The 13,648-nt window shown below is 48.2% G+C and overlaps 1 protein-coding gene across 1 annotated transcript; it reads left to right on the top strand.

Annotated features, from left to right (window-relative positions):
* Nucleotides 1–701: 701 nt before the first annotated feature.
* SLC16A3 (solute carrier family 16 member 3) lies at nt 702–13,421 on the top strand. Its single transcript, XM_056326929.1, has 5 exons — nt 702–837; nt 7,931–8,172; nt 8,665–8,808; nt 9,203–9,970; nt 11,327–13,421. The coding sequence occupies exons 2-5, from the start codon at nt 7,950–7,952 to the stop codon at nt 11,611–11,613; spliced, it is 1,422 nt and encodes a 473-aa protein (XP_056182904.1). The 5' UTR covers nt 702–837; nt 7,931–7,949; the 3' UTR covers nt 11,614–13,421.
* The last annotated feature ends 227 nt before the right edge of the window (nt 13,422–13,648 follow it).

Here is a 13,648-nt window from a genome sequence, read left to right as displayed (position 1 = left end):
AGGGGGACAATCATGCCCCTCTAAACTAGGTTGGGTGCTGTAAGCACCCAGGGGAGTGGGGCACCAGCTGCCAAACTGCCAGGCCCTGTGGGGCCCAAGCAGTGTTACTTTCTGTGCTGTCCATCACAGCTTGCATGGGTGCTCAATAATAGCAATATCAACATACACTACGTTTCACAACTCGGCGTTTGTATGGACAGCAGGAGAGGCGCAGCAGAGTAGCACAGGGAGCTCGCTGCACCTGGGCGCAAAAGGAGCGACCCCTCGGGTGGGCACGTTGGCAGGCGGGGCTCCCTCGGCAGGGGCGAGGAAGGAGGCGGTGAGTTGGCTGCAGGATGCACAACACCGCCATCAACATGAGGGAGAAGAAAAGCGCCTGGAAGCCCTAAGGGTCCTCCCTGTGGATGCGACAGCGCGGAAGCTGCGCGGCTGCCCTGGAGCGCAGGGAGTGAGCGCGGAGCGAGCCCGGCGGCCGGCGCGTACCCGCACGCTCAGGCCCGTGTCCGAGGTCCCGCTGGGGGCGGCCGGGGCCGCGCTCCCTGGGGCAGCCGCCAGTCCCCCCGGCCCCGGCCCCAGCCCCGGCCCCCGGCCCCGGCGAGCCCCCGCGCCCTCCGTGCCCCTGCGCGGGCGAACCTGTAGCTGCGGGCTGGCGGCACGTGGCGGCGCTAGGACCGGGCGGCCCCGCGCGGCCGTGGGCGGGCCCAGCCGCCGCCCGCCTGGGCGCTCCGCCGCCGGGGCTCGCAGACGGGCTGGGGCCGGCCGGCGCGGGCGTAGGGGGGAAGCGGTGTCCGACGGCAGCGCGGGCATCCTCGGGCGGGGCCGCGGGACGCGACTCAGGTACCGAGGTGCGTGCTGCGGCGTGTCGGGCTGGCGCACGGTGGCGAGCGCCGCGGGGAGCGCGGGTGTCCGGGCCGGGGGCAGCGACCCCGCAGGCCGAGGCGAATCCCCTCATGGGGCTGCCGGGGTCGGCGGACGCGCTCGAAGCTTTGAGCGAGCGCGTCTCGGGCGCCGGGGGTGCGGCGGGCCTGGCGCCCCCACCCCCCTTCGCAGCTGCGTTCCCGCCCGCGCGCGGCCAGGCGGGTACGTTCCTGCCCGGGAAGCCGCGCTGCCACCGTGCGGGTCCCCTCGCAGCCGCCCGCCGGGCAGCCCTGTCCGGGTGCCGAGCGGTGCTGGCGGCCGAGTCTCCCCCGGGCGGTGCCTCCGGGGTTTCCTCCGGGGCGCCCGGGTTGCGGTGCTGCTGGCTCCGGCGCTCGCACGGTGCCGCGCCGGGGCTGGTGAGGCGCCCGCCAGCGGGGGCTTTGTGCCCGCCATCGCCGGCTTCAGACGGTACCGGGCGACGAGGGTCCCCTCGCTGCCGCCCACTTCTCCTCGCCGCGCGGAGCCTCGGGCGGAGAGTGCTGGCCGGAGTCCCCTTTTTCACAGCGGTGCAGCCCGGCCCCGCCACAGCCAGCGACGCGCAGCCGGAGGGACCGTCCCCTCGTAAAGGCATTGCGCAGCCCCGGCCGTGAGCTCTGCTGCTCGGGTCTGCAGGCGCTCCGGGGACGGCGGGCGGGACGGTGCGGCCGCCCCTCCGACACCATTCGCGGCGGCGGGCCGGGCTCCGCGGGAGCCGTCTCGGACCCGGGCGGGCGCGACGGGCCGTGGCCATTGGCGGCCCCGCGACCGCCACCATTGTTCTGCTGACCGCGGTCCCCCCGCGGCATCTCTGAGGAAGAGCCCCCTGCTGCTGCTGCTGCTCCTGTTGCTGCTGGCCCTCCGCGCCGGGGGTCTCGCCCTGCTGTGCCCGGCGAGGGGGCAGCGCTGCGGCGCGGGGTCCCGACCCGCGGTTAGGAGCGGCCGCGGGAGCGCGCGGGGCCCGCGGGTACGCGCGCTTTCGGGGTGGAGCAGCCGGAGAACGGTTTAGCTGGGGATGTCGCAGGGTGAAGCACGTACGGTGTTGCGATGTTTATTTCAGAGGGAGCGGTAGTTTGCCAAGGCGTGGCAATCCGTTTAAAAGCGTAGAGCTGAGTCCGTTGGTACAGTACACCTGTTGTGGTTGGGTCAGAAGTGTAACTGGAGGTACGTTATAAAAATAATAAGGTGGAGGTTTTAAATGGTGACTGAAGTGGGAATTCCCGTATCTTGATGTATGACACCATGTTACACAGCAGCACAGTCCGAAGAAGTTGTGTAAAATGACCGCCCTGGGCAGCCGATCTTGCCCCACCATGCGCAGCTGCTGCGCTATCCTTGCCTGAGACACTGCATGCATGCAAGCCAGCACTTTGTGGGTCAGGGCAGTTCTGCAGTATTCTGCAAAAATCAGCATGTATGTCCAGCTGGTGACAGGACCGGAACCTGAACTGGTGTTTCTCTAGCTCTGTCACTTCTTGCTTTTACGCTGTACAAAATAAGGACACTACTATAAACAATTGGAAAGAATTTCGGTTTTTCTAAAGCTCTGACACGCTGCAAAGCCACTGTAGCTGCAGGGCTGAAATTAATTTTAAAGATATGTGAAGAACGAATTGCAAGTATTCAACTGAAGTTGGGATTCTGCAACTTCTATTTTTGAAAGTGTATGGAAAGCGGCCAGATAATTAATGTGCAACCGAAGGCATGTTTGTCACTTTTCCTGTGCACACAGAAAGGGTACATGCTGTCTGGTCTTAAGGTGCTGCTGTGATGCTGACATTAATGCACTTACAGTAATGGATGTGGTATAAAAAACCTCATAAGCTTTAGAAAAATAAGTTAAGTTCTTCAGAAACCAGGCACTTGGTGCAGAGAGTAACTAGGGAGGTTGACAATGCTATTGTTATAGAACTAGTATACTTGTTTCAGAGGTGGTACTTGAGAAGACTGAACTGTTAGTTACTGTTGTATTTGTAATTAAAAGAAAATAGTCATGCAAGCATTTATCTCAAGATTAAAAGAGCTGTTTCTTTCTTGTTAAGAAGAAAGCCACATTAATTCTTCAAACAAGAAGTTAGCGTGCAGATCTATGGCTTATTCTTTTGCTTATAGCCCAGTGTAAGTTAGGGGTACTTGTTGGTAACATGCTCATTATGGGGGGGGGAAGCCACTAAGAAACCAAAATGATAATGTGATCTGATTTTCCCAGATAACGTAAAGAACAGAGTTCTAACATTTTCATTACATAAATAATAATAATAATAATAATAATAATGAAAAAAAAACCAACCTGCAACTCCCCCTGTAGAGCACTTCACCCAGATAATAGGACCTCCACTGGTTAGTATTATTAGTATTACACATAAAGTTGCAGTGTAAATTTACAGTGTCATTGCAGTCTGCCAGTAACTTGTGATGTACGTTACTGCACTGAAGCAGTGAACACTAAAATGGTTTGAGGCTAAGTGGGCACTGGAGGTTGATTAATAGTAAGTATTGGTGTGGAACATCACCTACGGCTACAGGTGGCACAGAATCACTGTATAATTTATTGTGAGAGTTTTGAGAGAGGGATGAAAGAATGGTGAAGGCTGGCAAACCCTTAAGAAAGGCAGCAGAACAGGAAAACTGTCTCTGATAAAACAGAGGAGGCCAAAATGGGAGAGTGAAAGTCACTGCAGGGTCTTGCAGAGATGATGGGAGTTCAGGGCAGGCATGGGTAAATAGGGTAGTGATTTTGTAGGTAACAGGAATTTGCAGCAGCCTTTGGAGATGGACACGTAATTCCACTGGCTGATATACAAGCAGGTAAGCCACAAGAAATGCACTACTGTGTCATACAGTGGCTCATCAAAATGGCTTGTACAAAGTACCTAAGAATGAGTTGTAATAAATAAAATTCAAATTAAAGATACATGCATTAGTGCTTTAGAGCGTCAGGAAAGAGTTAAAGAGGCAGACGTAAGTGATATCAGTGCAAAGGGTAGTTGTTTTATGTGTAGAGGGCTATCACCATGGTCTGGAGGGTATTAAAATAAAATTAGTTTTGCAGGAGCCATTTCCTGCAAAATTTTAGTAGAGTTGGTTAGTCTTAGGATTCTTCACTCAAAACCACAGATAACGTAACATCTTTTGTTTAGTCTGCTTAGATGTTGATACATTTGGGCAAATACAGGAGGTTTATGACTCCTATTAACATAGTAGCAGTCTATGCTTTTCAGTGTGTCCATACTTGCAACGCCCTTTGAAGAGAGAATCATTATCCTCTTCATTCCCACAGATAAGAAAGCGAGGGAGGATCTTTACATTGCTTAGCTTAGGCCATCTTCCTCATTTTCTAATTGTATGGTTCTCAGTCTAGTGGGGTTCCAGACTGAATTCCAGTCTGACCTGTGTTCCCTGTGTGGAAGTTAGTGTTTTATTCTTGATAACAATTATTTATTTCTGTTGTCGGAATTCACAGTTGGGTAGATTTCTGCCATAGTAGAATCAATTCAGGAGAAGTTTTAAAGCTGTATAGGTCAGCCTGCTGGCTATAAAGTGCTGCTGCGTGGCCCACTGGCTAAACACCGATATTAGGTTCTTGCCATATCTGCTCCTTTTTGTAGTGCAAATGCTCCCCTTTAATACAAACTGCATCATCGTAGCAAGCAGCCCCCACCGCGCTACCGGCAGCACCTAGCATCCTCCCAGGGAGCCTGTATTAGTTGCCATGGCAACGGAAGATAATCTTGGGAGCATGAAACCCCACGGATTTAACTACATTTGCTCCTTTCGTTTTACGCTTTACCAGAGCAAAAACCCGTTTATGACGGGAGGAATCTGGAACAAGCACTGACAACCCCCGCGGGGGAACGTGCGGGGCTGAGCTGCGGCCGGGTCAGTGTAGCCCCTGCCCCGGGCAGGGCTGGGCCGCGAGGGCGGGAGCGGCACCCCCCGGCCCGGCGGCCTGGGCGGCATTATAAGTCAAAGCGCTGCCTGCGCGACCCAGCTACGGCGCCGCCGGGACTCCGGGCCGGGGGCGCGCGGGGGGGCACTTAGTGCTGCGTGGGGCCTGCGAATCGAATTGCGATGCACGGACGGCTCCGGCGGGCGGTGCGGTCGCGGTGCGGAGCGGAGCGGGCTCCACGGGCACGGCGCGAGGCCCGGTCCCGGTGCGTGCGCTGATGGCGATTCCTGGCCAAACGTGGCAACAGGCACGACGTGGAGGACAGTAGATGGACGTTGCTGTCCCCAGGAGCTCACTCTTACGAGGTGCCGGGGGCGGGCCGGTCCCGGTCCCGCAGGGGCAGCGCCGCGGCGGGCCCTGAGCAGGGCGGGCGCCGCCGCCCCTCAGCGAGCCCCGCCCCGCCCTGCCCCGCCCGGGCCGCCGCCGTGCGGAGGAGCCGCGCGGGGCGGGCGCTGCTGCAGTTACGGTAGCGCCCCGCCCTCCGTCGGTCACGTCCCGCACGTCTCAGTGCGGCGCCTGCCAGCGCGCGCTGCCGGACCGCCCCACGTCACAGCGGCGGGGTCACGCGGGGCCACGGAGGGCTGGCGGGGCGAGGGGGCGGTGGCGATGGCGGCTCCGCGCAGGCCCGCGGCGAGCGGGTGGCTGGGCCTCATTGGTGCCGCGCTTGCACCGGGCCCGGTGTGCCGGCGGCGGTGCGCGGTTCCTGCCCCCTGGCACTCGCACTGCGCTGCTCTGGAAGGGACAAGGTCGCTGCCAAGCGGCTCTTCACGGCGACCCGTCCCAGAAGCCCCCTGCCGCTTGTGGGGGCGTGGGAGGGCTCGCAGCCGGGGCCGCCCGAGCTCGGCAGCCCCCGCGGGACGCCCGTGGGCCAGCCCGGGTGGGTGCCCGGAGCCGCGGTGCCTCCAGCCCGGTGAGCGGGCTGCAGGCACCGCCGGCTGCTGTGTTTCGGCAGCATGCGCTCACGTATTGTTACTGACCTTGTGCTGCTACTAGGTGCTCAATACAAAAAGAATAAAAATGACACAACCCCTCCCCCACCATTTTAAGCATTCACTCCCAACAAAGCCATTTGTAAGCAGCGGGACTGACAATTCCTCCTGTCCCCTGCACTCCTTCAGTTTTACGCCTTATTCCCGTTCTCTGTACATGAGCTGAGATACTTGGCTTGGCATTTTCCCTATTACCACCAATATTGCAGAGCTACCAGTGTCGTGAAGGTTTACATTTTGTGCACCTACTCTGTGCTGTCAGGTTACTGCTTTAAAAACAAAACAAAACAAAATCCTTTTTTGAAGAATGCCTTTCACCTTGTATTGTGCAGAAGTTACTGTGGAAAAGTTTTGAAGGGTGGCCAGAGGCCAGTGTCGGGGGCATTGGCAGAGATGCATCTTAACACCTGCATATAGTGACCCAAAGCCTGGTGCAGAAACTGCCTAGTCTAACAAGTAGTGATTTTCTCAGAGCAATCTGCGAATCAGCTGTCTGTAGTAGCAGGCAACTGTACATCTAGTTTTATTGTTTAACCATTTTAGGTTCTAGTTGTATGGACTTAAGACAAATTGTTTTCTGTTTATATTCAGTTCCCAGAAAACAAGAGGTAAAGGCAGTAGTATGAGGCTTACTGTCCTTGTGCAGCCCAGGGTAACAAAGCAGCTGTAGTCGCAGCCAGGTTTAGTTCTGCATCATGTATATAAAGGAATTTCCTCCAAGCAGTGGGGATGCTGTTCTAGGTGCCACAGTGAGTACTTCGTACAGGCCTAGTAACAGGCCGTGCATTGTGTGGTCAGTGTCCAGACAAGTTTGTATCAGCTAGATAGTTGTGCCGTACCTCGTCTGGTTCTGAAATGGAGCTGTAACAGTTACATAGACTCCCAGTGCACAGCGGTCACTATGCAGAGCTGTACTTCTGAAAGCAGAAGCATCCTTCAGCGATGAACAACTGTGCTTGCACTCCTCTTTTAGGTACTATCAGAGAGAAACACTGACCCAGCAGGAGTAATCAATTGCATTGGAAAGAAATGATCAATTTTTTTTGCATGTAAGATTTAATGTATAACGTGTTTGAAGCTCACTTTAACATTTTCAAGACTTCTGTAATACACAGATCCTACAAAAACCTAACTGCTGTGATGCAGTACCTCCCTGCACTCTTCACATGCAGGGACACTTTTATCTGCCTTTTCAGTGTCTTTGCCCCCTGCCCAGCATTTCTGTCTTACTTGCAGTATTCCTGACTAGTACGTAGAATTCTTACAGGAAGAGACCTCATTTTTTAGATGCAAAGGCAGTTGTGGCTGCATATGGAAGTTGTGAACGATAACATTCATAAAAAAGAAATTAAAACATTTTACTGGTAATGTAATAACAAGAATATTAGAAACTATTTGCTTCAGGCAGTGATACAGAGCATTGCTGCAGTGACTAACTCCTATCATCCACAAAAATTGCCTGTGTAGATTTTCATTGCAGTTTAGCTTGCTTACTTGATGCGTGAAAACTGATAGCTCATCAGAAGCTCAAAGGGATCTGCCTATCTTTTCAAGATATTGGTGCATCAGGGCTGTATTGCTGCCCTCATTAGGGAACAAAGCCTGGGTGGTTTGTCCACAGTTGCCCAGTATACCTCTGCTGCACCAGGATTTTGTATCCAGGTCTCTTAAGTGAATAGTCCAGCAGCTTCATATAACAAGGTCTTGTAACAAAAATCCCACAGACCTTAACGCAGTGGTTTATCGCATATAGTCGATAAACACCACTGCCCTGAGCTGCTGTAATGGCCTCAATTTTTCTACGAAACAGTGATTTGGTTGAAATCCAGTTCTGACTCAGAATGCTGTGAGGGGATGTTACTGTAAAATGCAATGCCATGCCTCATTTTTATGTTTGTTCAAGCTTTGTAAGGACTAAACCCGAACAAGGAATAGTTAAGATTGCACTGCATCTTCAAGATAAGATTTTAATTTAAAATCGTCCCGTATCTTATATGTGACTTCAACTGTAGTGCAATTTCTGCCTGTTTGGGTTAGGTGGTTTGAGTTAGATAATTGTCCCAGTGTCTATAGACTGTAATTGCTTTTTGTTTCTTAGGTAACACTTGAGCCTCGTCATGGGAGCCGTAGTAGCTGATGATGGTCCATCTGGTGTTAAAGCCCCTGATGGAGGCTGGGGCTGGGCTGTCCTTTTTGGCTGTTTTATCATCACAGGATTCTCCTATGCATTTCCTAAGGCGGTCAGTGTCTTCTTTAAAGAACTTATACGGGAATTTGGTGTTGGATATAGTGACACTGCATGGATTTCCTCCATTCTGTTGGCCATGCTTTATGGAACAGGTAGGTAGTTCTCTGGTTTTGAAACAGTATTGCATCACACAATGATGTTTGTAAACCACACAGCCATTTACAGCATGAATCACAATAGCGTATCATTACTTGTGTGCAAGTAAGGCATGCCAAAGAAGAATTACTATTGATCACATAAATCAAAAAGTTATTTAAGCCCATCCAGCTTGTATATGAAATTAAATCTCTGTAACTCAGTAGCTACTGAAGATGATGAAAAAGAAAAATTGCGTGGCACTCTGAGGATGAAAAGGATATAGGTATTTGACTGTAAGGAACACTCTTCTGGATTGGCCTGACAGTATGGACAAAGTACAGAAAGAATCACAGAATCGTTTAGGTTAGAAAAAACCTTTAAGATTATTGACTCCAACTGTAAACTAACACTGCCAAGTCCACCAAAGAAAGGCAAACTGACATACAATCAATTGCAAAAACTGGTTTATCTTAGCAGCTGTAACTTGCTCTGCTCTTCTTGCCTAGGTCCACTCTGCAGTGTGTGTGTCAATCGCTTTGGCTGTCGCCCTGTCATGCTGGTGGGTGGCCTTTTTGCCTCAATGGGAATGGTTATAGCCTCCTTCTGCACGAGCATCGTTCAGATCTATCTAACTGCAGGTGTGATTACTGGTAAGTAGTGTGCATAGCTGAAAATGAGTTAGCTAATGTCTTGGCTTTTGATCGAAGTTTTGTTTAAGTGACAAATACCTAAATCATCAGGATCATCTAAATGGGCTTTTATAAAGATGGTAGATAAATATGGAATTGAAGTGTCATTTATTTTTTTATGAACGTTAATTTTTCTACTATGTTCAATAGCCACTGCTGTGATCAGTGAAGTGTGACCATAAAGTACAAGAATATTAGGGAGGTAGAATGCTTTTAAAAATGTTATCTTAGAAATCTTTTGTCCATCTGAAATAAAACTTATCTCTTAAGTAATGAATCAGAAAAACTGTAATTAGTATTTTTTAAATCGTGATATTGTAGGCCAGTATTAATTTTCACGTACCCTCTGTTACAGGTTTGGGTCTGGCACTGAATTTTCAGCCTTCACTTATCATGTTAAACCGATACTTTGACAAACGGCGGCCCTTAGCCAACGGGCTGTCTGCTGCTGGGAGTCCTGTGTTCCTTTGTGCTCTCTCACCATTGGGGCAGATACTACAACATGAGTACGGCTGGAGAGGAGGATTCCTTATACTGGGTGGGATGCTGCTCAACTGCTGTGTATGCGGAGCATTAATGAGACCTCTGGAGCCACCCAAAAAGTCTGAAGCTACCAAAGAACCAGCTGAGAAGAAAGCAAAGAAAAAACTTCTGGATTTCAGTGTGTTTAAAGATGGTGGTTTTGTAATATACACACTGGCAGCATCTATCATGGTGCTTGGCCTCTTTGTTCCCCCAGTTTTTGTTGTGAGTTATGCCAAGGATTTAGGGTATCAAGACACCAAAGCAGCTTTTCTTCTGACTATTCTGGGATTCATTGATATCTTTGCCCGACCTGTATGTGGAATGGTAGCTGGTCTTAAATGGGTTAGACCACGCTGTGTCTACCTCTTCAGTTTTGCCATGATTTTCAATGGCTTTACAGATCTCATGGGTTCCATGTCTGTTGATTATGGTGGCCTGGTGGTCTTTTGCATTTTCTTTGGCATTTCTTATGGAATGGTAGGTGCTCTTCAGTTTGAAGTTCTCATGGCTATTGTTGGTACTCAGAAGTTCTCCAGTGCTATCGGTTTAGTGCTCCTGGCAGAAGCTATGGCTGTTCTAATCGGTCCACCATCAGCGGGTAAGTAGTCATTTAGTTCAGAATTCAAAATCATTTGCATTGCATTCATTTACAGAAATTGTATGATAAGGGAGCAGAGGAAAAGACAACATGAGTCACTCAAGAAGTGCATATTGCACTAGTGCTGCACATGCTTCAGTGAATTTCTGCAGTTACAATCTGAAATAGTCCAAGATAAATCTTTTCCTTCTTGGCTGTATTTCAGGATTGGCTGAAGTGCCATCTGGAGACGCTGCTCTTGCTCCACTGAAAGCCTACACTCTTATTAGTAGATGGCTAATATTGTATGAGATGAGTTTTACGCACAGACACACACACACACACACGCACAGTGAATAACTTCTGTGAAGTTCAGACCTCTTTAGAGTGGGGATTCAGAATATGAAACCTGTCAATTTTCTTTGGAAAGTACTAGGATAGATTCTCTATACCCATGGTAGGTTTGGAGGAGGAAGGAAGATGTCGGAAGGAAGAAAAAAATTTACAAGGAGGACTATAAAACTGGACTGTTCTAAGGAAGGTAGACTGCTTCTATTGCACGTTTCACAACCCAAGAATAAGGGGGCATTAAAAAATAATTGAATTCACATTAATTTGAATTCAAAATTGCAAATTAATTACTAATCAAAGAACATAAATTTTACAGACCCTGAACTGGGGATTGGACAGAGGGAACCAAAACCACACCAAAACCACACCAGTTCACTGCCATTAAATGTTTACTGTTTATACCAGACACTAGAAAGCATCATGTCTTTACTGTGACAGAGCCCCTCATAGCACAAACAGTCCTATGCACTACTTCCTCTTATCTCCAGCTTTGCCAGAGACATTTCCTTCACATGCTGCCTCCTGTTCTTTCACCTCCACCAAGTCCCATGAAAATTTAACTTGCCTAAAGCATCAGAATCGGTCAGGTACTCCAGACCAACCTTTAAAAATTGCGTCTTAAGCAGACAGTGCACTGCCGGTGCAGGAAGGTAAATGAGACTGGGAGCAAGAGGAAGCTGATGGTACAGATCCCAGCCATGGATGCACACATTTTGATCTGAAATACATGGCACTTATCTCTTGCATATGAAGGCTAGGCTGGTTTTAGTCCAGTTGAATTGCATGACTGTATTGTGTGCAGGGGAGTATGTGTTTTGGGATGTGATATAATGTCAGTGAAAAACTGAAATGAAATAACTGAGAAGTATTTTGTTATGAACTTGTTAAAATGCCATTTCAAAAACCTTGCTTAGATAGTCTTGGTGCTTCTAAGACAGGAGTCATTTAAATGTTTAAAAGAAGCAGAAAAAAAGTCATTGCAAGAGAATCACTTTTGTTATTTACCTGGAATGTTGTCTTTTTCAGGAAAACTCTTGGATGCAACAGGGAGGTACATGTTTGTTTTTATTATTGCTGGAATTGAAGTTACCACATCAGCACTTGTATTGGCCTTGGGAAATTTCTTCTGCATTAAGAAAAAATCAGAAGAACCATGTACAAAAGAAGAAGCAGCAGAAAGAGAGGAATTAAACAAATCTGAAGACAAAATGCCTGAAGATGCCAAGGTGGACTCCATTGAAGTGGAGCAGTTTCTGAAAGATGAGCCTGAAAAAAATGGCGAAGTTGTAACAAACCCAGAAACGTGTGTGTGAGCATGACAGGAAACCTACAAAGTGTGTAGAAAGAGTTTCAACACTATTTATTTTAGAAATAGAACTAGCTTAGGGCTGGGCCATCTGCTTTATTAACTGGAGGCTAGTCAGCTCATCAGGTCTCTCTGGAAGCTGCCTTGCTAGAAAACCCTTTACCGGAAAATTAGCTTTATCAGTAAAAGGTGGAGCATTGTGGTTTTACTTTTTATGTAAACTAAAAAGCTTTTGTAAACACAAGTAGAGTTTTGCTATGCATCACCAGAAACTGCTCACTTGGAAGAGGTATAGGAAGAATATATTTTAAGAAAATGGAATTATATATATGTTTTCAGACAATATTGGTGAAATCGCTGTATTGTGTGGAACGAGTTTGAGATGGGAGAAAAATCTCAGGAACTTAAAGGTCTCCAATAGGTTTTTGAATTTCTTACTTTTTTAGATTTTTAGATTAATTGGCTCAGCCCTTCTTTAATTTTGATAATATCTGTTACTTTTATTTATGTAAATGTATTTCTGAGTTTTGTCTAAACCTGTAATCTTTGTTAATTATCTGGAAATACTGTACATGGAAAGGCACATTACAGATACTGTCCTGAGCAGATCACACAAGTGGTAGTCCAAGGTAGGGCTAAAAGAGAAGAAAACAAGCAGAACTGGTCCTGACAGACCGTAAGCAACGTTAGCCTGTATTTACATACGTGGTTTTCAGTATGGTTTCCCTGCAGCACTGAAAAATATTACAAGTAACACGGATACTAGGTTTAGTAGAGTCTTCTGAAAACGTGTCCATTTTGTATGTAAAAGAAGCAGCATAAGTTCCCAGATGACCTATAAATCAGAGTGGGTAGACTTAGGGATTGAACTATGTTTCAAGATATTTTAAAGCCAGCTTTAAAATGCAATGTTAGCAACACAGGAAGGTCTTAATGTGGTAGTTTTTTTTTTTTTTTTCATTCCCTATCCTTTTGCTTCATCTGTGGAAGTTCAAGGTGCCATTCTTGCTGGTTGAGGAAATGTGCTGTAACTGTTATCACATGTGTGGCAGCAGTGCATAAGGATCAATTGAGAATGGGGTCAGCTCTGCTGCTCGTTGCACAAACTGAACAGAGAGTCTCTGGCCAGTCTTCAAATCTTCTCTGACATCGGTATGGAGGAAGGAGAAGAAACAGAAACAGATCAGACAAGGCAGTGACAGGACATTTGAAGAAATGCAGAAAGGGAAAATAGTAATTGTGAGGACACTGGGTAGAAAGGGAAGGTAAAAGGAAGCATTCTCTAGATTTTTTTTTTCCCCACCCAAACACATTCAAGAAACACAGTCTTTTATATGCATTCATGCTACTGCAGACCACCTTTCAGATGTGTTTATGAAAAGCTCTCTAGGCTTTGTGATTGCAGCAGCGGTCTCCAAAACAGACTAATTGTGACAGATTCAGTTTCCTTGTTGGTAGCAAAGGAATACTGGCCTTCAGGTGCCAAAATTGTTCTGCTTAGTAACTTAAACCTAAAAGACTCTTAATTCCTTAAAACCCTATATCCCTTTTAAAAAGACACCATCAGTTGTTTCATACTTGACCATTTTAACAGAAACATACAGTGAATCCAACAAAGTGCCAAACCCATGAACCATTCCCCAGTGGAACTGTCTCAGATAGCAGCTTCCATCCTGAGAGTTTCTTCAAATGGTTTTGCATTGTTAGGACAACCCTGCACAGAAATGGAAAAGTTAGGATCACGATGGATTTTTCTGAGTGATTTTAAAAAGAAATGGATGCTGCACTGAATAAACTGTTTATTTTTATATCGCATATAGTGCTGGGTTACTTTAAAAACTTTCATTAATTTAGTGGCAGGAACTGCACTGGCATGTCCTACTTACAAGAACTCAAGTCACTGAACATAGCTCCAGTTTGCTAAAGACTGAATCAGTACTTGGAACACAACACTGCTAGGTCCACAAGGTAACCATATGAAAGGGCAAGAGGAAAATGGAATCCACAGATGGTTTTATGAAATCCCTGGAGGCTGCTTCACA

The sequence above is a fragment of the Falco biarmicus genome, chromosome 1 (assembly GCF_023638135.1).
Source record: "Falco biarmicus isolate bFalBia1 chromosome 1, bFalBia1.pri, whole genome shotgun sequence".
NCBI lineage: Eukaryota > Metazoa > Chordata > Aves > Falconiformes > Falconidae > Falco > Falco biarmicus.
This window is presented reverse-complemented; position numbering and strand designations above follow the sequence as displayed.